This window comes from Dendrobates tinctorius, unplaced genomic scaffold, assembly GCF_039654945.1.
Source record: "Dendrobates tinctorius isolate UK_male_01 unplaced genomic scaffold, ASM3965494v1 ptg000011l, whole genome shotgun sequence".
In the NCBI taxonomy this organism is placed as follows: domain Eukaryota; kingdom Metazoa; phylum Chordata; class Amphibia; order Anura; family Dendrobatidae; genus Dendrobates; species Dendrobates tinctorius.
The window spans coordinates 97,398,490-97,423,307 of record NW_027361679.1 but is presented as its reverse complement, the minus strand read 5'-3'; the positions used below and the strand labels follow the sequence as shown (position 1 = coordinate 97,423,307).

At 46.9% G+C, this 24,818-nt stretch overlaps 2 protein-coding genes across 2 annotated transcripts in view; one reads left to right on the top strand and one right to left on the bottom strand.

Moving 5' to 3' along the window:
- The window catches only part of TMPRSS9 (transmembrane serine protease 9), a 113,413-nt gene extending 110,761 nt beyond the window's left edge, over positions 1 to 2,652 (top strand). Inside the window, exon 19 of the mRNA XM_073545109.1 lies at positions 1,352 to 2,652. Within this exon, the coding sequence (XP_073401210.1) occupies positions 1,352 to 1,513 (162 nt within the window). The 3' untranslated portion in view covers positions 1,514 to 2,652. The remainder of the gene's footprint in view (positions 1 to 1,351) is intronic.
- TIMM13 (translocase of inner mitochondrial membrane 13) lies at positions 2,215 to 15,766 on the bottom strand. The gene is made up of 3 exons (XM_073545121.1): positions 15,581 to 15,766; positions 8,287 to 8,355; positions 2,215 to 3,033 (listed from the first exon to the last, which is right to left on the bottom strand). The coding sequence occupies exons 1-3, from the start codon at positions 15,707 to 15,709 to the stop codon at positions 2,935 to 2,937; spliced, it is 297 nt and encodes a 98-aa protein (XP_073401222.1). The 5' UTR covers positions 15,710 to 15,766; the 3' UTR covers positions 2,215 to 2,934.
- Positions 15,767 to 24,818: the final 9,052 nt, after the last annotated feature.

The following is a 24,818-nucleotide window of genomic DNA, read 5'->3' as shown; positions in this document are numbered from 1 at the left end:
TCCAAACAACTACTTTAAAGTGTACAGTAATTGTCTCTATAGGGGACTTCTAACAATAAGTTAAGAATAACCGTAGTTCTGGCCACTACATGACTCTACTTGTAGTATAATCGGCTTTCTTTCCTACTTTTGCTCCCCCCTTTTCTCCATAGACTTTTATGGACAGCTGTAATCTGATGCTTTAGCAAAAACTGAATTTAAGACAGATTCAAGCAGATTTTAAGAGTAAATGATCTTTGCAGCAGATATGGAAACAAGTGACTGATAAATGTGAAAATAGGCATTTTTCTCTAGTAAAATATACTATTAATTTATTTAAAAACAATGAACACATTAAAATGCATAATTAGAAGGTATTGGGTCTATGTTGCCCATAGCATCTGAGCATCCACTTCCTAGAATCACATGTATTTGAGAATTAACAAGGAAAATCTGCAGCGGAAAAAGCTACTTCCATTCCAATGCAAAAAAAAAAACGATGATAAACACACTGATCGCAGTGACATGCAAACTCCTTGCAGATGTCCTTGGTGGGATTTGAACCCAGGATCCAAAGACTGCAATGCTAACCACTGAGCCACAGTGTTGCCCACAGATCATGGAATAATAAGTTTCACAATTTGAGGTGTTAAATTTTTTTTCCAAAGTAGAGATAATCTTATAAATGTTCACCTGTAGTGTGTAACGGCTATATCGGAGCATGTAGAACTGCTCCAGTACATAACACAGCATCCAGCCAGGGGATCAAAGCATAAGTCACTTATCAACAAAGGCTCACAGCTGGTGCTTTCAGAGGTAACATCTCCCTGCCTGAGGTACCACAGGAGTGTTTCTGGCTCATCTCCAGCCCTCTGAGCTCATCATAAATCAAGTCAGTGAGCTAGGAGTTGCAGTGGCCGCTGAGCTTATGCCTCTGGTTTGATTTATGATAAGCTTTACAGGACCAATGACAGGGCAGAAATTCTTCATGTGGTAAAACATATAGAGAAAAGAGTGTTGCTTCAAAAAGAAGCAGCTGTGAGCCCCTAATGTTTAATTCGAATACTCACTTATCATAAGTGATTTAAGATTCCTCCTCTAGCCAGGTGGTGCGAGATGCACGGACCATGAACTGGAGCAGCTCTGCACGGTAGGACACAGCCATTACACAGTACATAGCAGGGGTACATTTACATAAAAGATTATCCCAGCAGAGGAACTTTTTTTTAATACAAATTATGGAACTTATTATTACAAGATCTATTAATTAAAATATGTTTTGTACATGGGAACATCCCTTTAAAACAAGCACAAAACTTTATTTTGTTTTAACATTGGGTACACAAAGTAACTTTTTGCCTCTTCCTTTTAGGGGGATGCTGGTGGACCTCTAGCTTGTAGAGAACCATCTGGCCGATGGTTTCTCGCTGGAATAACAAGCTGGGGCTATGGCTGTGCAAGACCATACTTTCCAGGAGTTTACACCAGAATAACATCTGTCCGTAACTGGATTGGGCAGACTTTACGATTATGAGGGTTACAACTCAGGGAACGGCGTGAAAAAAAATGCAGGGCTTAACTTCATGCCATGGAGCTTAAAAGAACCACAAAAGGACTTTCTCATGCCCTGATCATTCATACACCTCGGACAGAAAATGTAAACTATATATTCTATTAATAAATGTGACTTGCTTTTATCAAAACAAAATGTCAAATCACAAAATGAGATTCTGAGCCTATGCCATTTACTACATTATAGATAAGGGATATTTATTTTGGATGACTGTAATAATGAAGATATTCCAAAACAGCAATTTTTTATAGAGTAAAAAAAACAAAAAGTGACTATTTAGCAAATTCCAAAACTATTAACCATTTCATGGTGGTAGAAAAGAGAACAAAGGGAAGATAATAGTGTCTGGTTTGATATGAGAGAGACTTTGATATCATACATAGAATAATGGCAAGCAATACCAAATGTACCACTGGCCGGATATATTAGGGGAAGTTGTTTTGTTCAATGAACAAATATGCATGAAGTGCAGCCTAGGAACTGTGAAGCTTAAGACGCCCGCAAAATATCTGCTTCTACCATATGTATGTGATTGCCATATTATAAGCCACATATATGCATGTAAATATTCATAGAAGCAAATTATGCATGTGACTGATGGTATCTCGTTCTTGCCAGATGCACAATTTGTCTAGATGCCCAGAATGAACGTTCACACCCAATTCAATGAAAATCATTTTATCCATCCACATCTGCTTCCATTAAGATCACAAGGAACTAAAATATGAATGATTCACTTCAATACAGAGAGATGAGGCATTCTGACAGTCTGTAACAGCGTTGCAGTCAGTGCATACAATGTCTATGATCACGTGTGTAACCAGTAAAATATACGATTAAACAGCAAGTGTCTCAAGTCAGTGTGGTCTTATGTTCAGCCTCCCTGAAATTCACATTACGAAGGCTCCTGATGGCGTACGACGTGCTCGTCTCGATAAGTATAAATGAAGTTAGGCACAATGAATCAGTTGTATGGTCCAATTAGAAGTGATCCATGACCCACATGTACATTCTGCATGCATAACCCAAAAATGAGCACAAACCACAGCCTAACGTAATCCTGAGAAATAGCCTTTCAAAAAGGAAGTTCTGAAATAGGCCAGCACAAAATCAGTTAATACAGATGCGGGAGACATAACACAATACGTAGTTCAGTAGGGATCGTCCAAGAAGACAAAAACAAAAATGCCATTTAAAATTCTAAATTTGGGAAAATAGTTCAGTGGATTAATGAGCCAGACAGTTTATCAATGGCATAGCCATTAGGTTTATCCATTTCAACCAATCACTGCCTCTTGTTACGCCATGTAGGTTGATCTTCCGGGTTCTAATCTATTATGGGGAGCAGCAGTTCTGTCGGATGTTTGTTGGCTCGGCTCCTCTCACATCTTGGCTCGCTCTCTCTGCAATCTGGAGTTGTAGGCTCTGGAGACAGTATTCCAGGCATCCATGTATCTGTCCATACACATTGCAATGCATTTCTGAGGAGAAAAAGGATTCTCAAAGTCAGTTTAGTTACAAGCATCTGCAGCACTACAGGGATTAAAGAGGAACTAAACAGAGCCTTTGTAAAGATGGGGTTCTTTGTAAAATACAACACCTGTGCCAGAGTTCTCACCCGCATAAGTGACCAATTACAATACGTTACATTGATCATCGTTTTCACATGTAATTTGAAACAGACATTTCGGGTAACAGCTATGTTGGAGACTTAAAACTGGGTGAGGAACAGAAATTGTGCTACAACTGGGAGGTTGTCGCAGACCGTTTCATCAAGCATTCTTACGTTGCAGCATTTTTCCCACACCTGCCGAAAACTTTTGCCTTCATTCCATTATTTTCCTTCTTTCTATCTTTAAAGAGGGGGGGGGGGGGTGCGTTTTCAGTAAGGTGGTCACCAAAGTACATAAAACAATCAGCCCCCCGCCGCAGGTTCACACCGGGCATCCCACTACCGCTGCAGCCACTCACCCAACTCAGTGGCACCTGCTGTCAACCTCAGCCCAAGCACGGAGTTGTGGCTGGAGCGGCGACCTGCGCCCTTGACATTGGCGGCACCACTCTAGTAGCGGGGAGCCAGGACTGGACCCTGGGAGGGCACGCACCTTACGAGTTTGTTATTTTATGTATTCTACATACTTTTGGGTACTACTCTATGTGTCATCCTTCGAGGTAGTACTGCATTACACTGTACGGAAGCGCTACTAGACATTAACGAATGGGATTTAGATAACAGTGGTTAAACGATTGTGGGGAAATGACTAGCGAGCGGGAGGTTTTGGAAAGTAACAGAAAACACCGGTAACCTTAAACTGCCCAAATTAATTACCAAAAATATAAATAAAAATTACACACAATTAAAAAGCTGAAGCAAAGGGGGTAGGTCTGTACTGTGAACAAAAAGTGGTAATTAACCATATGTATACCTTATTAAATATTACATGACAATCATGTTATAGTATCAATCTGTTATACCTTCCATGGAGGGATACAGTAACGAAAACTAAATGAGAATTCAAACTCTTTAGTATACGGTATGAGGTCTCCGCCTAGTGGCTGAAGCTGCACATTACTTGTAGTAGCCTGGTCAGTCAGTTTTAATCCTAGTCAGTACATTGCCTTTCGGTGAAGGATATACAAGCTCCACCTAGTGGCTATGGAGTAAGATAACAGCACACAAGGAAGGCAGATGTCCCTAATGAATCTTTAGCAGCCAAGTTTAGCCATTTAAACTAGTGCACATTAGATCAGAGATCTAATCAAAACAGTAGTAGTAAATAGTGATGAGCGAGTAAGCTCGTTGCTCGGGTCTCCCCGAGCATGCTTGGGTGGTCTCCAAATACTTGGGCGTGCTCGGAGATTTAGTTTCTGTTGCCACAGCTGCATGATTTGCGACTGCTAGACAGCCTGAATACATGTGGGGGTTGCCTGTTTGTTAGCGAACTCCCACATGTATTCAGGCTGTCTAGCAGTCGCAAATCATGCAGCTGCGGCAACAGGAACAATCTCCGAGCACGCCAAAGTACTCGGAGGACACCCAAGCATGCTCAGGAAAACCCGAGCAACGAGCATACTTGCTCATCACTAGATGTAAGTAGTGCAAAACGTGTTCCTTTTTATTGTTATAGTTATTAAAGATTGATATGTTTATTAATTCATTTGAGCACTTTCACCCCTTACGACCAATAACTAATCTATCCATAGTTGGACGCCTCCCCGTTTGGTGAGGGCTCCGGCGATGAGCCAACACATGACAGCTGATCTGATCAGCTGACATGTGCCGCTAACAGCCGTAGGCGGAATCGCGATCCTCCTGTGGCTGTTAATCCATTAAATGCTGCTGTCACACGCTGACAGCGGCATTTAACATGCATTTCCGGCAATCGCGCTGGAAACCTGCTCATCACCCCCCATCACATGATCACGGGTCACTGATGGGTTGGCATGACAACCAGAGGTCTTCTGGAGACCTCTATGGTTGTCACTGACAGATTGCTATGAGCACCACCCGGTGGTCGGCGCTCATAGCAAGTGAGGTATTCTGCTGCATACAGGTGATCTGATCATCGCCTCTGTGTAGCAGAGCCAATCGGGTTATGGCAGTTTTTAGTCTCCCATGGAGACTATTGAAGCATGACAAAAGTGAAAAAAATGTTTTTAAAAATAAAAATATAAAAGTTAAATCACCCACACTTTTGCCCCATTAAAAAAAAAAAAAATTCACATACACAGATCCATTGGTATCGTCACGTTCAGAATCACCCAATCCATCAATAAAAAAAAGTTAACCTGATCGCTAAACGGCGTAGCAAGGGAAAAAAAAAAAAAAAAAAAGTCAAAACGCCAGAATTACGTTTTTTTAGTCACCACAACATTGCACTAAAATGCAATAATGGCCGATAAAAAGAACGTATCTGCACAAAAGTGGTATCATTAAAAACGTCAGCTTGGCGCTCAAAAAATAAGCCCTCACCCAACCCGAGATCACGAAAAATGGAGACGATACGAGTACCGGAAAATGGCACAATTTTTTTTTTTAATCAAAGTTTGGAATCTTGTCACCACTTAAATAAAAAAAAGAACCTAGACATGTTTGGTGTCTATGAACTCGTAATGATCTGGAGAATCATAATGGCAGGTCAGTTTTAGTATATAATGGTACCTAGTAAAAAAGCCAAACAAAAAAATAGTTTGAGGGATTGCATTTTTGCAATGTCACCGCACTTGGAATTTTTTTTCCCCCGTTTTCCAGTACATAACATGTTAAAATCAATTGGATCATTCAAAAGTACAACCCGTCCCGCAAAAAACAAGCCCTCACATGGCCATATTAACGGAAAAATAAAAAAAGTTATGGCTCTGGGAAGGGAGCAAAAAACAAAACCCCAAAATACCTCCGGTCATGAAGGGGTTAATCTCTGCAGGTGTCTTAGAGAACAGCAGTTCACCAGTGAAATGCTCAGAGTGACGCAAGACTAATGGGCTGCAGTGTTCAGAAAAGCATCATGCCACCCTGCCCACACTGATGCCACCTCTGGACCCTCCAGGTCTCACAAGACAGTTGCCTGTTTAGATCACATTTCGGTGTGCAATTTGACAAGGCGTCATATCATTCAGCTGTTTGTGGCTTTTAGGAAGTCCACGTACCAGATAATTTGGAGGGTGTGGAAGCGTCAGGAAACGCAGCATGCTGACGAACCCTAACTTTGTATGACGCATGAACATTGGGATTCAGCTCCGCTTGTCGATTCCAGCGGCTGTCATGTGACCATAGTTTGCCATTTCTATACCTGCTAGGGCCTTAATCTCTTCACTCAATGTTCTACTGAGCGAGGCGGAGGAGACCACAAGTATACAAATCACATAACTACAGTGCCTTGATAAAGTATTCGGCCCCTTCGAACTTTTCAACCTTTTCCCACAAATCATACTTCAAACAAAGATACCAAATGTAAATTTGTGGTGGAGAATCAACAACAAGTGGGACACAACTGTGAAGTTGAATGAAATTTATTGGTTATTTAAAATTTTTGTGGAAAGTCAAATACTGAAAAGTGGGGCGTGCAATATTATTCGGCCCCTTTAACTTAATACTTTGTTGCGCCACCTTTTGCTGCGATTACAGCTGCAAGTCGCTTGGGGTATGTCTCTATCAATTTTGTACATCGAGAGACTGAAATTCTTGCCCATTCTTCCTTGGCAAACAGCTCGAGCTCAGTGAGGTTTGATGGAGATCGTTTGTGAACAGCAGCTTTCAGCTCTTTCCACAGATTCTCGATTGGATTCAGGTCTGGACTTTGACTTGGCCATTCTAACACCTGGATACGTTTATTTGTGAACCATTCCATTGTAGATTTTGCTTTATGTTTGGGATCATTGTCTTGTCAGAAGACAAATCTCCGTCCCAGTCTCAGTCTTTTGCAGACTCCAACAGGTTTTCTTCAAGAATGGTCCTGTATTTGGCTCCATCCATCTTCCCTTCAATTTTAACCAGCTTCCCTGTCCCTGCTGAAGAAAAGCAGGCCCAAACCATGATGCTGCCACCACCATGTTTGACAGTGGGGGTGGTGTGCTCAGGGTGATGAGCTGCATTACCTTTACGCCAAACATATCATTTGTTGCCAAAAAGTTCGATTTTTGTTTCATCTGACCAGAGCACCTTCTTCCACATGTTTGGTGTGTCTCCCAGGTGGCTTGTTGCGAACTTTAAACACTTTTTATGGATATCTTTGAGAAAAGCCTTTCTTCTTGCCACTCTTCCATAAAGGCCAGATTTGTGCAGTGTATGACTGATTGTTGTCCTATGGACAGACTGTCCCACCTCAGCTGTAGATCTCTGCAGTTCCTCCAGAGTGATCATGGGCCTCTTGGCTGCATCTCTGATCTGTCTTCTCCTTGTTTGAGATGAAAGTTTAGAGGGACGGCCGGGTCTTGGTAGATTTGCAGTGGTATGATACTCCTTCCATTTCAATATGATCTCTTACACAGTGCTCCTTGGGATGTTTAAAGTTTTGGAAATCATTTTCTATCCAAATCCAGCTTTAAACTTCTCCACAACAGTATCACGGACCTGCCTGTAGTGTTCCTTGGTCTTCATGATGCTCTCTGTGCTTCAAACAGAACCCTGAGACTATCACAGAGCAGGTGCATTTATACAGAGACTTGATTACACACAGGTGGATTATATTTATCATCATTAGTCATTTAGGACAACATTGGATCATTCAGAGATCCACAATGAAGTTCTGGAGTGAGTTTGCTGCACTGAAAGTAAAGGGGCCGAATAATATTGCACGCCCCACTTTTCAGTTTTTTGAATTTCCACAAAAATTTAAAATAACCAATAAATTTCGTTCAACTTCACAATTGTGTCCCACTTGTTGTTGATTCTTCACCAAAAATTTACATTTGGTATCTTTATGTTTGAAGCATGATATGTGGGAAAAGGTTGAAAAGTTCCAGGGGGCCAAATACTTTCGCAAGGCACTGTACATTCACGTGATGACTGCTGCAAGCAGAGCAGTGCACACCATCAGGATGTGGCAAGCTGCAGCGCTCGCCTAAGGTTTCACCAGGAGTGACCGATCCCTTTATGACTTGTCCAGCATTTTCCATGGCAGGCCTGATACCTATATAGTGCTTGCTCATCTCCCTGCTGTTGGGGCTTGTCCTGCATACTCTTCTGGGTGCACTGGTAGCAGCTGGTACATAACTAGATAATGGGGGTCACGTACCTGCTCTGAGTTGTCCAATGATCCTCCGGGTTTCACAATACATTTTCGAAAACATTTATCAGTCATCCGCTGTCAAAATGAGAACGTTGTTAGTGAAAGTCTACAGCATTGCAAGGAATATTCATATAGACTATTTACAGAGTTAGTGTTAACCACCCGCAGTGGCCAACATTGTGGGTTCAGGTTGGGCTGTGTGCGGTCAGCCACCCCTGTGGTTTCTTCATTACTTATGGTACACATGTAAAGCCTCACAGCCCACCTGGGTGGTGTCATCAGAAAAGCATACAGGTAACAAAAGCTTAGCGTTCACTCACTGATTTTTCATCATCTAATGGGCGTGCCACGTTCCACTACGATGGGAAAAGGCAGCAATTATTCTTGAGTTATCCGAAGCTATTCGCTCATCTCTAATCACGATCCCAGATCTCCCACTGCTAACAAATGTGTAACAGAGGTGATGGAGCTCTGCAGGCAGATTCTCGTGCAGATCTGTGCTCGGCCCATAGATCTTAACATCTCATTTACAGGCAAGAAAAACGTGGATTTCTCTGGAATAAGACATCAGATCGCAGATATCAAGGTATCACTTTATTCAGCTTCCTTTGACCTACATACCCATATAGACGGCATAGGAGGGGCGATTCAAACTGACAGGTAATTGTTATCAAATGACAGATGCCAGCAGTTAAGACAAACATATCGCTATGTTCATATCTATTAAGGGTTCACACAGCGAAAGAACAGTTCATGCAAATGGAATATATCTTATTCCAAAACATTGAGTCAATTGCCATAAGAGGAAATACTCTCCCACAGGATCAGTCCTGAAATGTATGCCATTCACAATTGAAGAGGCATAAAGAAAAGGAGATCTGCAGCAATAGGTAGCAGGCACTACACAGCGTACAGAAGAGGAGCTGATCTGCAGCAATAGGTAGCAGGCACTACACAGCGTACAGAAGAGGAGCTGATCTGCAGCAATAGGTAGCAGGCACTACACAGCGTACAGAAGAGGAGCAGATCTGCAGCAATAGGTAGCAGGCACTACACAGCGTACAGAAGAGGAGCAGATCTGCAGCAACAGGTAGCAGGCACTACACAGCGTACAGAAGAGGAGCTGATCTGCAGCAACAGGTAGCAGGCACTACACAGCGTACAGAAGAGGAGCAGATCTGCAGCAACAGGTAGCAGGCACTACACAGCGTATAGAAGAGGAGCAGATCTGCAGCAACAGGTAGCAGGCACTACACAGCGTACAGAAGAGGAGCTGATCTGCAGCAACAGGTAGCAGGCACTACACAGCGTATAGAAGAGGAGCTGATCTGTGTGGAGTCAGGAGGGGTTTATAGGGTGGATGGAGCGGAGCCGCGTGTGTACGGAGCGGAGCCGCGTGTGTACGGAGCGGAGCCGCGTGTGTACGGAGCGGAGCCGCGTGTGTACGGAGCGGAGCCGCGTGTGTACGGAGCGTGCTGAGTGGAGATGTGCGTGTATTTTGGCATGGCACCAGGGCCCATAACTTTGTAGTTACGCCACTGCTCACGCTAGAGGAGAGGAGTGCGCCGCTCAGTAGTGGCTGTGGCCCTTCGTGATGACATCTCACCAGCACACAGAGAGCGGATGCGTGACTTTCCACCCATTGCGGGATTTTGCAGGTGACTGTGGCTGTGCGTGTACAGAGTGAGATGATAGCGCCGGCTCACATGCAGAGCTGATACTATCATCCACTGAGGTTAAGGCCTAGCCAGATCGCTGATTTTGTGACGCCACAGCGATCTCGCCAGCAAGATCGCTGTGTGTGACAGGGATCAGCGACTGGTCCCCCCCTGCCGGTTATCGCTGACCGTGCAGCATCGGCCTGGGCCATTTTTCGATCGCTGGTCTCCCGCTGCCCAGCACGCATCGCTGCGTGCGGGAGCCAACGATCAGCGACGCTGAATGCTGGTTTCTAATGTAAACATCGGGTATCCAGGAGTCGCGTGGCTCTTCAATACCCGATGTTTACATTAGAAACCAGCGTGTACACCAGTTTCCAAGATAAACAGTGGGTATCCAGGAGTCGCGCGGCTCCTGGATACCTGATGTTTACATTAGAAACCAGCGTCGCTGGTCCTGATCGCTGGGGCTGTCTTGTCACAGCTCACCAGCGATCAGCCTAACGATGTCCCAGCGATCCCATCATGTCGGATCGTTGGGACATCGTTATGTGTAACGAGGGCTTAAGCTGTATATCACAGCTGACAACCTGTTTAAACGGCCATGATCGGTATTAGCACCGTTTAAACCCTTAGATACCGCTATCAATTGTGATTGTATTAAGTTTGAAAGGAATGCGGCCCGCCAGCTTAAATTTTTTTTTTATGTGCGGCCCATTTACTCTGCCGAGTTTGAGACCCCTGCACTACACAGTGTATAGAAGAGGAGCTGATCTGCAGTACTCGGTAGCAGGCACTACACAGCGTATAGAAGAGGAGCTGATCTGCAGTACTCGGTAGCAGGCACTACACAGCGTATAGAAGAGGAGCTGATCTGCAGTACTCGGTAGCAGGCACTACACAGCGTATAGAAGAGGAGCTGATCTGCAGTACTCGGTAGCAGGCACTACACAGCGTATAGAAGAGGAGCTGATCTGCAGTACTCGGTAGCAGGCACTACACAGCGTATAGAAGAGGAGCTGATCTGCAGTACTCGGTAGCAGGCACTACACAGCGTATAGAAGAGGAGCTGATCTGCAGTACTCGGTAGCAGGCACTACACAGCGTATAGAAGAGGAGCTGATCTGCAGTACTCGGTAGCAGGCACTACACAGCGTATAGAAGAGGAGCTGATCTGCAGTACTCGGTAGCAGGCACTACACAGCGTATAGAAGAGGAGCTGATCTGCAGTACTCGGTAGCAGGCACTACCAGGGTGGATAAAAATCTTGATTTTTTTTTAAAAATCAAAAAAATCAGATTTTTTTGATTTAAATCAGATTTTTTTGATTTAAATCATTTGATTTAAATCAGATTTTTTAATCAAGTTGTACACAAGCAAAACTTTTGTCTTTTTGCAAATCTAATTGTTTTACACAAATAAAAATATTAAAACAGTTGATTATGAAACCTAATAATTTTTATTTGCACTATTAAACACTCAGAATTGAACTACAGAGAGTAAGTACTTTTTAACAATAGCCTATCTCTAACGTTTGAAGTAAGCAAACATCTTCAGTGAATACATCAGTCCTTTAAGCCTACTGTTTATTTAGGACTTTTAATAGGAAAACCAGTTGTCCTGCTTTAGCAGTTCTATCCTAAGCGGTTTCGGACTGTTGTGTGCACAAAACCAAATGAAGAAAACAATCTCTCTACTCCTGCGGATGAAGCCGATGCAGTCAGTAGCTGAGTAGCTAGATTTATTATCTTTGCTGGAAGAACAAGTGATTGCGACTTCCACCAGTCCAGTGGTTTTAGTTCATTAACGACGTTATCTGCAAACATGTATTTTTGAAATGGTGCAGATTCACACTTCAATTTCAGCACAGTTGCCACAATGTCATGGTTAGTATTGGCGAGCCACTCCATTACAGAGTTGATTTCCGCCTCAGATAATTTTTTCCCTCTGTAGATGGGATGCAAGATATTGGCTAAATAGTGTTCTTCTTTTAATGCTTGGTCCTTGCGGTGCTGTATTGCAACCTTTACATTGTTTGAGAGGTTCAAGAGATCTAGAGAACCTTCTAAATCTTTCCAAACTTCTGTGGCATCAGCTATGGTTGCAGTATCTTTCTGCATTTTATCCAACGCAATCGATATTGGCTTTAACCTTTCCAAAAGGTCCTCGGCATTTCTCTTCACACCCTTAACATAAATTTAAATTCTATACTCCAGAACTACCAGTGCTAGAAATTTTTCTTTTCATAGACTTTAACCATCCCAGTAAAATGTCTGTTAAAAAAATAGGTTGTAAATTAATTGCCAGACTTACCACTAGTACTAGGCTCCTGGTGCATAAGAAGCTGTGGGGGTTCATTGACATTAGTTGTATCACTATCAACATCTTCATTTCCCTTCTGGTTGCAGTTTTCATAATGTGATTTCAAACGGCAAACAAGTCCTTGGATATCCTTTTGACAGTATTTGCACTTTGCTCTTGCACCTTTCTTTCCAAGATCTGCTGCTGGCATCTCAACAAAATGAACCCAAATAGGGTCTCTCTTACGACCTGCTGCCATGGCTCACACAGATCACTTATGAAGTTTGATTGTTACTACAGCCTGAGCCAAGCACTGCTGATGTTACTACAGCCTGAGCCAAGTACTGCTGACTATCCAACAAGTTTGGGCATGTCAACTGAATGCAGGGAAAAAGAAACTAAACCAAAACTGAAACCAAGCTAGAAGTGTGGAATTAAAGGGGCAGTATGAACAAAATGTGGAGGCTATTAATAGTTTATACAATTAAGACATGCTGCTTTTAAACACCTACCTATTGCCATATAGTAAAACAAAAAAGATTTTTACTTACTTTGGGGTCCCCCCCTCACCCTGGCGTTAGATCGTTGCCCCTAGTTTCGTCCGTGTAACTATGGGCGCACATGCACACTGCTCTCACTTCTCATTTTAATCGTGATTTATATTAAAAAAAAACCTTTTGATTTAAATCAGTGATTTAAATCATGATTAAAATCATGATTTAAATCGATCCGATTTAAATAGAAAAAAATCTTTTGATTTAAATCGTGATTTAAATCATGATTTAAATCGGCGTGATTTAAATCAATCCACCCTGGGCACTACACAGCATATAGAAGAGGAGCTGATCTGCAGTACTCGGTAGCAGGCACTACACAGCGTATAGAAGAGGAGCTGATCTGCAGTACTCGGTAGCAGGCACTACACAGCGTATAGAAGAGGAGCTGATCTGCAGTACTCGGTAGCAGGCACTACACAGCGTATAGAAGAGGAGCTGATCTGCAGTACTCGGTAGCAGGCACTACACAGCGTATAGAAGAGGAGCTGATCTGCAGTACTCGGTAGCAGGCACTACACAGCGTATAGAAGAGGAGCTGATCTGCAGTACTCGGTAGCAGGCACTACACAGCGTATAGAAGAGGAGCTGATCTGTAGTACTCGGTAGCAGGCACTACAAAGCGTATAGAAGAGGAGCTGATCTGCAGTACTCGGTAGCAGGCACTACACAGCGTATAGAAGAGGAGCTGATCTGCAGTACTCGGTAGCAGGCACTACACAGCGTATAGAAGAGGAGCTGATCTGCAGTACTCGGTAGCAGGCACTACACAGCGTATAGAAGAGGAGCTGATCTGCAGTACTCGGTAGCAGGCACTACACAGCGCATAGAAGAGGAGCTGATCTGTAGTACTCGGTAGCAGGCACTACACAGCGCATAGAAGAGGAGCTGATCTGTAGTACTCGGTAGCAGGCACTACACAGCGCATAGAAGAGGAGCTGATCTGTAGTACTCGGTAGCAGGCACTACACAGCGCATAGAAGAGGAGCTGATCTGTAGTACTCGGTAGCAGGCGCTACACAGCGCATAGAAGAGGAGCTGATCTGTAGTACTCGGTAGCAGGCGCTACACAGCGTATAGAAGAGGAGCTGATCTGTAGTACTCGGTAGCAGGCGCTACACAGCGTATAGAAGAGGAGCTGATCTGTAGTACTCGGTAGCAGGCGCTACACAGCGTATAGAAGAGGAGCTGATCTGTAGTACTCGGTAGCAGGCACTACACAGCGTATAGAAGAGGAGCTGATCTGTAGTACTCGGTAGCAGGCACTACACAGTGTATAGAATAGATGCTTTCAAGTTCTGCAGCTGTGTAAATCCATCTCTCACTAACGAACAGGTGATATTTTGAGGTGTTGGACTCCATCAATCGTAAGGGCCCGTTACACATAGCGATATCGCTATATCATCACTGGTTTTGTGACGCAGCAGCGATATTGCTAGCGATATCGCTATGTCTGATATTTACCTCCGACCGGCTCCCCCGCAATGATCGCGCGAGAACGGCCTGGGCCATTTCTCGTCGCCAGCTTCCTGTGGCGCCGACGAGCGGGCGGGGGGACGTCAGGATCGCCTCGTCTGACAGGTAACGACCCCCGACCACTGTGTGGCAGCTCACTAGCGACCACTTAGCGATGCACCAGCTATCCATATCGTTGTCGGGATCGCTGGTGCATCGCTAAGTGTAACGGTACCCTTATATTAATGACCTACCCTAAAGGTCGACACCCCTAGACACTAGATAAAAGTTCACTACACCAGCTTATTTCAGAAGACCATCTAAAGGGTGTGAGGGTCTTCAGACTGGAGGACTGAGGATACTTAAAGTGAACCTGTCAGCTGTTTTGGCCGCTATAAGATGCGGCTGCTGCCTTTCAAGGCTTATCTATAGAATTCTATAATGCTGTACATAAGCCCCCGATCCAACCTGAATGATAAGAAAAATACGTTTTATTATACTCACCCGAGGGGGTGGTCCGATGGATGTCGCAGATGCGGAACCTCTCATCTTCTTCTGACGCCACCCTCCTGCTTGCTTCATCGCTCCCCGGCATCGTGCTCCAGCGCAGGCGTACTTCAGAGTACTGCAGAGCGCAAGTGTCGGGAAAGGTCAGAGAGGTCCAGCGCCTGCACACTACAATACTTTGCTCTGCCCTCAACAGGAGACAGAGAAGTACGCCTGCGCTGGAGTGTGATGCCAGGAGTGAGGAAGCAAGTAGGAGGATGGCATCTCAAGAAGATGGGAGGCCCCGGACCTGCGACACCCATCGGACCGCCCCCCAGGTGCGTATAATAAAACGTATTTTACTTCTCTTGCAAGTCGGACTGGGGGCTTATGTACAGCATTATAGAATGCTGTAGATAAGCCCTGAAAGGCGGTGGCTGCATCATACAGCGGCCAAAACAGGTGACAGGTTCACTTTAAAGTTGTGTCCTAGGGGGCACAAAATGCCCATATTGTAGTAGAAACTTACCAATACCAGGGATGCCCTGATCCCTCAAACTGAAGGGTAGTCACCCAAACTATGGGGCTTAGACTTTCAGCCCGTGGATTTAAGGGGGCTGGGATATTTCACAAGTGGACGAGACAGAAGGACGCAGGCTCAGAAGCCGCTCCATGTGATCATGTGCTACAGCTGTCACCAATCTCCTGGGATCACAGGCTGCTCCTCCGTTGGGGCAGCGTTAGAAGGTCCTGCTTCTGCGCCTCAATACAAGCAGCGCACTGCTCTGCAGCACAAGGTGAGCGTTGAGGTCAGTCACCTGACGCCGTCTGCAGCCACTCACTGACCTGCAGCAGCTCCTGAGCATTGGCCACCGCGATTTGCACCTTCACTTGTTCCATGATGGCGCCGGTGTCTAACTTGCCGGAGCCTGCAGCAGAAGCGGCCGGGGAAAAATCGGAGCTGAAACCGTCCATGTCTTCTCCGAGAAGTAACTGCTCAAAGTCACACACACACGAGCCGGCTACTTCCGGCAGGAATGCGGAAACGGATGCAGTAGATAGGCGGCCGGGCAAAGCATTGTGGGAGTTGTAGTTGTAGGAGCCTGTGTCGCTGCTGCTTTAGTGATGGGAAGTTCGGCTCTTTTTGGTGATCCGGCTCATTCGGCTCCGCTCACCATAAAGAGCCGGCTCTTTAAACGGCTCTTTTTTAAATAGAAATCCGTTTTCCACAGTCATCGTTCTAGGTCTTTGCCTGTGAAGTGAGGGCCTCATTCTCCACCTGTGTGGCGCAGTGTAGACTGTTAGGCTGGTTTCACACTTGCTTTTTTTTGCAGCGCGTTTTCCCGCAAAAAAACGCATTGAAAAAACGCATACAAAAGCATACAACTGCTGCGTTTTTTTCAAGCATTTTTATGAGCATGCATGAAAAAAACGCAGCGTTTTTATGCGTTTGTATGCGTTTTTAGTGCGTTTTTACCGCGTTTGCGGTTTTTTCCAACATTAGGTGGCCCCTCACACTAACCCAAACCATGACTTTACTAACCCTGACCCTAACCCTGACCCTGACCCTGACCCTAACCCTTAACCAAACCATACTTAACCCTAACCCAAACCCTAAACCCTAACTAACCCTAACCCTGACCCTAAACCTAACCCTAACCCTAACCCTGACCCTAACCCTGACCCTAACCCTAACCCTGACCCTAACCCTTAACCAAACCATACTTAACCCTAACCCTGACCCTAACCCTAACCCTAACCCTGACCCTGACCCTAACCCTTAACTAAACCATACTTAACCCTAACCCAAACCCTAAACCATAACTAACCCTAACCCTGACCCAAAACCTAACCCTGACCCTAACCCTAACCCTAAACCCCCTTAACTAACCCTAACTCTAACCCAAACCCCTAAATTCCATGGTTAACAAAAAAAAACGCATGTGCAAAAAAACGCATATATAAGCATGCCAATGCGCACATATGCGCACCCATAGACTATAATGGGTGTCTTGCTGTAAAAAAAACGCATTGCGCGCGCATGCGTTTTTTTGAGGCAAGTCAGACGCACCAAAAAATGCAACAGGTTGCATTTTGTGCGCCCGAGCGCATACCGCAAAAAAACGCATGCGCGGTAAAACGCGTACAAACGAATGTGTATGCGCACATAAGCGCATCCCATGCAAAGTATAGGGAAAAAAAACGCATGCGCTATTTAGCGCTAAAATACCGCGAAAAAAAACGCAAGTGTGAAACCAGCCTTAGGCTAGTTTCACATTTGCGCTTTATAGCGCAGCGACGGCCTGCGCACGGCACCGCTAAGCCCCGCCCCCTGCCGCTCCCTGCCCGCCCCATCTCGTCATCGCCGCCTACTAGCGCACATGGGCGCTTGCGATCTGCGCACCCTATCTTTAGCATAAGGTGCGCAGATCGTGCGCTGGCCGTGCGCTCGCTAGCAGGATTTTGGTGTGCGCTGGGCACTTTTGAAGGTGCGCCCGTGTGTGCCAAACGCAGCATGTTGCATTTCGGCGCACACGGGCGCACCTTCAAAAGTGCGCAGCGCACACCAAAATCCTACTAGCGCACCCTATGCTAAAGATAGGGTGCGCAGATCGCAAGCGCCCATGTGCGATAGTAGGCGGCGATGACCGGATGGGGTGGGCAGGGAGCCGGCAGGGGGCAGGGCTTAGCGGTGCCGTGCGCAGGCCGTCGCTGCGCTATTAAGCGCAAATGTGAATCTGGCCTTATTCAGCATTGCTGCTTCCTCAGATTGTCAGCTCTTGTGATCAGGCCCCGTCTCCTCCTTGGTTGTAGTCTTAGCATGTATTGTGGCATTTTTTGTTAATGTCCTTTGTGAATTAGTAAGTGCTGTGATATGTGTTGGTGCACCTGATGCATCCTGATCCTGATGCAAACGCAGGTCCGTGCGTCCCTATGTTAAGTATAGGGATCTAAGGGTGGTTTCACATTAGCGCTTTTTAAGCGCACGCACGGCCGGGGGTAGCTCCGCCCCCGAGCCGGCTCTCTGCCCGGCGTGCCCGCCCCTTGCTTGTAGCGCCGCCTCCTAGCGCACAGCGACGCCTGCGATCGGCGCACCCTATCTTTAGCATAGGGTGCGCAGATCGTGCGCAGGCTGTGTGCTAGTTGCGCTTTGACCTGCACTGCGCACTTTTGACGGTGCGCCGTGCGCGCCAAAATCAAACTTTTCGGATTTCGGCGTGCTCGGCGCACCGTCAAAAGTGCGCAGCACAGGTCAAAGCGCAACTAGCGCACGGCCTGCGCACGATCTGCGCACCCTATGCTAAAGATAGGGTGCGCCGATCGCAGGCGCCGCTGTGCGCTAGGAGGCGGCGCTACAAGCAAGGGGTGGGCACGCCGGGCAGAGAGCCGGCTCGGGGGCGGAGCTACCCCCGGCTGTGCGTGCGCTTAAAAAGCGCTAATGTGAAACCAGCCTAAGGCTAGTTTCACACTAGCGTTTATGAGCGCAGCGACGGCCTGCGCACGGCCGCCGCTAAGCCCCGCCCCCTGCCGCACCTCCGCCGGTAGCTCCGCCCACCGGCGCATGACGCTGCATGCGCCCTGTGTCCCCGATCTTTATCACAAGGGGCGCAGGCCGTGCGCAGTATGCGTTTGGCGGCGCATGCGCTTTTTTGACGGTGCGCCGACGCAACCAAACTGCAGCAGGTTGCATTTGGCGCAGGTCGGAGCACCGTCAAAAGGACGCATGCGCCGCCAAACGCATACTGCGCACGGCCTACGCCCCCTGTGATAAAGATCGGGGACGCAGGGCGCATGCAGCGTCATGCGCCGGTGGGCGGAGCTACCGGCGGAGGCGCGGCAGGGGCGGGACTTAGCGGCGGCCGTGCACAGGCCGTCGGTGCGCTCATAAACGCTAGTGTGAAACTAGCCTTATCTGGATCAGGATACATCAGGATTGCTACACATCACAACGCACCGTACCAAAACACTAGTGGGCTGTATCATACCATGCTGGGGTGCTAAATACAATGATGGGGGGCAATATACCAAGCTGTTCTGTATTATACTATGCTGGGAGGGCTATATACCATGCTGGGCTGTAGTATACCGTGCTGGGGGGGCTAAATACCATGCTGGGCTGTATTATACCATGCTGGGGGGCTATATACAATAAATGGGGGGCTATATACCAAGCTGTGCTGTATTATACCATGCTGAGGGGCTATATACCGTGCTGTATTATACCATGCTGGGGGGGCTATATACCAAGCTGTGCTGTATTATACCATGCTGGGGGGCTATATACCATGCTGGGCTGTATTATACCATGCTGGGGGGGCTATACACCATGCTGGGGGGGCTATATACAATGATGGGGGGCTATATACCAAGCTGTGCTGTATTATACCATGCTGAGGGGGCTATATACCATGCTGGGCTGTATTATACCATACTGGGGGGGCTATATACCATGCTGGGCTGTATCATACCATGCTGGGGGGGCTATATACCATGCTGGGGGGGGCTATATACCAAGCTGTGCTGTATTATACCATTCTGAGTGGGCTATATACCATGCTGGGCTGTATTATACAATGCTGGGGGGCTATATACCATGCTGGGCTGTATTATACCATGCTGGGGGGGCGATATACCATGCTGGGCTGTATTATACCATGCTGGGGGGGCTATATACCATGCTGGGCTGTATTATACCATGATGGAGGGCTATATACCATGCTGGGGGGCTATATACAATGATGGGGGCTATATACCAAGCTGTGCTGTATTATACCATGCTGGGGGGGGCTATATACCATGCTGGGCTGTATCATACCATGCTGGGGGGGCTATATACCATGCTGGGCTGTATTATACCATGCTGGGGGGCTATATACCATGCTGGGGGGGCTATATACAATGATGGGGGGCTATATACCAAGCTGTGCTGTATTATACCATGCTGGGGGGCTATATACCATGCTGGGATGTATTATACCATGCTGGGGGGGCTATATACCATGCTGGGGGGCTATATACCATGCTGGGCTGTATTATACCATGCTGGGGGGGCTATATACCATGCTGGGCTGTATTATACCATGATGGAGGGCTATATACCATGCTGGGGGGCTATATACAATGATGGGGGCTATATACCAAGCTGTGCTGTATTATACCATGCTGGGGGGGCTATATACCATGCTGGGCTGTATCATACCATGCTGGGGGGGCTATATACCATGCTGGGCTGTATTATACCATGCTGGGGGGGCTATATACCATGCTGGGGGGCTATATACAATGATGGGGGGCTATATACCAAGCTGTGCTGTATTATACCATGCTGGGGGGCTATATACCATGCTGGGCTGTATTATACCATGCTGGGGGGCTATATACCATGCTGGGGGGCTATATACCATGCTGGGCTGTATTATACCATGCTGGGGGGCTATATACCATGCTGGGGGGGCTATATACAATGATGGGGGGCTATATACCAAGCTGTGCTGTATTATACCATTCTGGGGGGCTATATACCATGCTGGGCTGTATTATACCATGCTGGGGGGCTATATACCATGCTGGGCTGTATTATACCATGCTGGGGGGCTATATACCATGCTGGGCTGTATTATACCATGCTGGGGGGGCTATATACCATGCTGGGCTGTATTATACCATGATGGAGGGCTATTTACCATGCTGGGGGGCTATATACAATGATGGGGGGCTATATACCAAGCTGTGCTGTATTATACCATGCTGGGGGGGCTATATACCATGCTGGGCTGTATCATACCATGCTGGGGGGGCTATATACCATACTGGGCTGTATTATACCATGCTGGGGGGCTATATACCATGCTGGGCTGTATTATACCATGCTGGGGGGGCTATATACAATGATGGGGGGCTATATACCAAGCTGTGCTGTATTATACCATGCTGGGGGGCTATATACCATGCTGGGCTGTATTATACCATGCTGGGGGGGCTATATACCATGCTGGGCTGTATCATACCATGCTGGGGGGCTATATACCAAGCTGTGCTGTATTATACCATGCTGGGGGGCTATATACCATGCTGGGCTGTATTATACCATGCTGGGGGGGCTATATACCAAGCTGTGCTGTATTATACCATGCTGGGGGGCTATATACCATGCTGGGCTGTATTATACCATGCTGGGGGGCTATATACCATGCTGGTCTGTGTTATACCTTGCTGGGGGGGCTATATACCATTATATACCATGCTGGGGGGGCTATATTCAATGATGGAGGGCTATATACCAAGCTGTGCTGTATTATACCATGCTGGGGGGGGCTATATACCATGCTTGGCTGTATCATACCATGCTGGGGGGCTATATACCATGCTGGGCTGTAATATACCATGTAAGGGGGGGCTATATACCATGCTGGGCTGTATTATACCATGCTGGGGGGTCTATGTACCATGCTGGGCTGTATTATACCATGCTGGAGGGCTATATACAATGATGGGGGGCTATATACCAAGCTGTGCTGTATTATACCATGCTGGGGGGCTATATACCATGCTGGGCTGTATTATAACATGCTGGGGGCTATATACCATAATGGGCTGTATTTTACCATGCTGGGGGGTCTATATACCATGCTGGGCTGTATTATACCATGCGGGGGGCTATATACCATGCTGGGCTGTATTATACCATGCTGGGGGGCTATATACCATGCTGGGCTGTATTATACCATGCTGGGGGGGCTATATACCATGCTGGGCTGTATTATACCATGATGGAGGACTATATACCATGCTGGGGGGCTATATACAATGATGGGGGGCTATATATCAAGCTGTGCTGTATTATACCATGCTGGGGGGGTCTTTATACCTTGCTGGGCTGTATCATACCATGCTGGGGGGGCTATATACCATGCTGGGCTGTATTATACCATGCTGGGGGGGTCTATATACCATGCTGGGCTGTATTATACCATGCTGGGGGGGCTATATACCATGCTGGGCTGTATTATACCATGATGGAGGGCTATATACCATGCTGGGGGGCTATATACAATGATGGGGGCTATATACCAAGCTGTGCTGTATTATACCATGCTGGGGGGGCTATATACCATGCTGGGCTGTATCTTACCATGCTGGGGGGGCTATATACCATGCTGGGCTGTATTATACCATGCTGGGGGGCTATATACCATGCTGGGCTGTATTATACCATGCTGGGGGGGCTATATACCATGCTGGGGGGGCTATATACAATGATGGGGGGCTATATACCAAGCTGTGCTGTATTATACCATGCTGGGGGGCTATATACCATGCTGGGCTGTATTATACCATGCTGGGGGGGCTATATACCATGCTGGGGGGGCTATATACCAAGCTGTGCTGTATTATACCATTCTGGGGGGGCTATATACCATGCTGGGCTGTATTATACCATGCTGGGGGGCTATATACCATGCTGGGCTGTATTATACCATGCTGGGGGGCTATATACCATGCTGGGCTGTATTATACCATGCTGGGGGGGCTATATACCATGCTGGGCTGTATTATACCATGATGGAGGGCTATTTACCATGCTGGGGGGCTATATATAATGATGGGGGGATATATACCAAGCTGTGCTGTATTATACCATGCTGGGGGGGCTATATACCATGCTGGGCTGTATCATACCATGCTGGGGGGGCTATATACCATACTGGGCTGTATTATACCATGCTGGGGGGCTATATACCATGCTGGGCTGTATTATACCATGCTGGGGGGGCTATATACAATGATGGGGGGCTATATACCAAGCTGTGCTGTATTATACCATGCTGGGGGGCTATATACCATGCTGGGCTGTATTATACCATGCTGGGGGGGCTATATACCATGCTGGGCTGCATCATACCATGCTGGGGGGCTATATACCAAGCTGTGCTGTATTATACCATGCTGGGGGGCTATATACCATGCTGGGCTGTATTATACCATGCTGGGGGGGCTATATACCAAGCTGTGCTGTATTATACCATGATGGGGGGCTATATACCATGCTGGGCTGTATTATACCGTGCTGGGGGGCTATATACCATGCTGGTCTGTGTTATACCTTGCTGGGGGGGCTATATACCATGCTGGGGGGGCTATATTCAATAATGGAGGGCTATATACCAAGCTGTGCTGTATTATACCATGCTGGGGGGGGCTATATACCATGCTTGGCTGTATCATACCATGCTAGGGGGCTATATACCATGCTGGGCTGTAATATACCATGTAAGGGGGGCTATATACCATGCTGGGCTGTATTATACCATGCTGGGGGGTCTATATACCATGCTGGGCTGTATTATACCATGCTGGAGGGCTATATACAATGATGGGGGGCTATATACCAAGCTGTGCTGTATTATACCATGCTGGGGGGCTATATACCATGCTGGGCTGTATTATAACATGCTGGGGGGGGCTATGTACCAAGCTGTGCTGTATTATACCATGCTGGGGGGCTATATACCATGCTGGGCTGTATTATACCATGCTGGGGGGGCTATATACCATGCTGGGGGGGCTATATACAATGATGGGGGGGCTATATACCATGCTGGGGGGCTATATACCAAGCTGTGCTGTATTATACCATGCTGGGGGGCTATATACCATGCTGGGCTGCATTATACCATGCTGGGGTGGCTACATAGCAAGCTGTGCTGTATTATACCATGCTGGGGGGGCTATATACCATGCTGGGGGGGCTATATACCATGCTGGGCTGTATCATACCATGCTGGGGGGCTATATACCATTCTGGGCTGTATTATACCATGCTGGGGGGGATATATACCATGCTGGGGGGGGTATATACAATGATGGGGGCTATATACCAAGCTGTGCTGTATTATACCATGCTGGGGGGGCTATATACCATGCTGGGCTGTATTATACCATGCTGGGGGGGCTATATACAATGATGGTGGCTATATACCAAGCTGTGCTGTATTATACTATGCTGGGGGGGCTATATACCATGCTGGGCTGTATCATACCATGCTGGGGGGGGCTATATACCATGCTGGGCTGTATTATACCATGCTGGGGGGCTATATGCCATGCTGGGCTGTATTATACCATGCTGGGGGGGCTATATACTATGCTGGGGTGGCTACATACAATGATGGGGGGCTATATACCAAGCTGTGCTGTATTATACCATGCTGGGGGGCTATATACCATGCTGGGCTGTATTATACCATGCTGGGGGGGCTATATACCATGCTGGGCTGTATTATGCCATGCCGGGGGACTATATACCATGCTGGGCTGTATTATACCATGCTGGGGGGCTATATACCATGCTGGGCTGTATTATACCATGCTGGGGGAGCTATATATCATGCTAGGCTGTATTATACCATGCTGTGGGGCTATATACCATGCTGGGCTGTATTATACCATGCTGGGGGGCTATATACCATTCTGGGCTGTATTTTACCATGCTGGGGTGCTATATACCATGCTGAGGGGCTATATACCATGCTGGGCTGTATTATACCATGCTGGGGGGCTATGTACCATGCTGGGCTGTATTATACCATGCTGGGGGGCTATATACCATGCTGGGCTGTATTATACCATGCTGGGGGGATATATACCATGCTGGGCTGTATCATACCATGCTGGGGGGGGTATACACCATGCTGGGCTGTATTATACCATGCTGGGGGGCTATATACCATGCTGGTCTGTATTATACCATGCTGGGGGGCTATATACCATGTTGGGCTGTATTATACCATGCTGGGGGGGGCTATATACCATGCTGGGCTGTATTATACCATGCTGGGGGGCTATATACAATGCTGAACTGTATTATACCATGCCTGGGGGGCTATATACCATGCTGGGCTGTATCATACCATGCTGGGGGGGCTATACACCATGCTGGGCTTTATTATACCATGCTGGGGGGCTATATACCATGCTGGTCTGTATTATACCATGCTGGGGGGCTATATACCATGCTGGGCTGTATTATACCATGCTGGGGGGGCTATATACCATGCTGGGCTGTATTATGCCATGCTGGGGG

What these genes read in the sequence shown, in the direction of transcription:
- TIMM13 (XM_073545121.1), bottom strand. Translation starts at nt 15,709, where the DNA reads ATGGACGGTTTCAGCTCCGATTTTTCCCCGGCCGCTTCTGCTGCAGGC. An exon ending in ATGCTCAGGAGCTGCTGCAG is followed by an intron (nt 8,356 to 15,580) that starts GTCAGTGAGTGG and finishes TCATTTTGACAG; the next exon opens with CGGATGACTGATAAATGTTT. An exon ending in CATTGGACAACTCAGAGCAG is followed by an intron (nt 3,034 to 8,286) that starts GTACGTGACCCC and finishes TTTTCTCCTCAG; the next exon opens with AAATGCATTGCAATGTGTAT.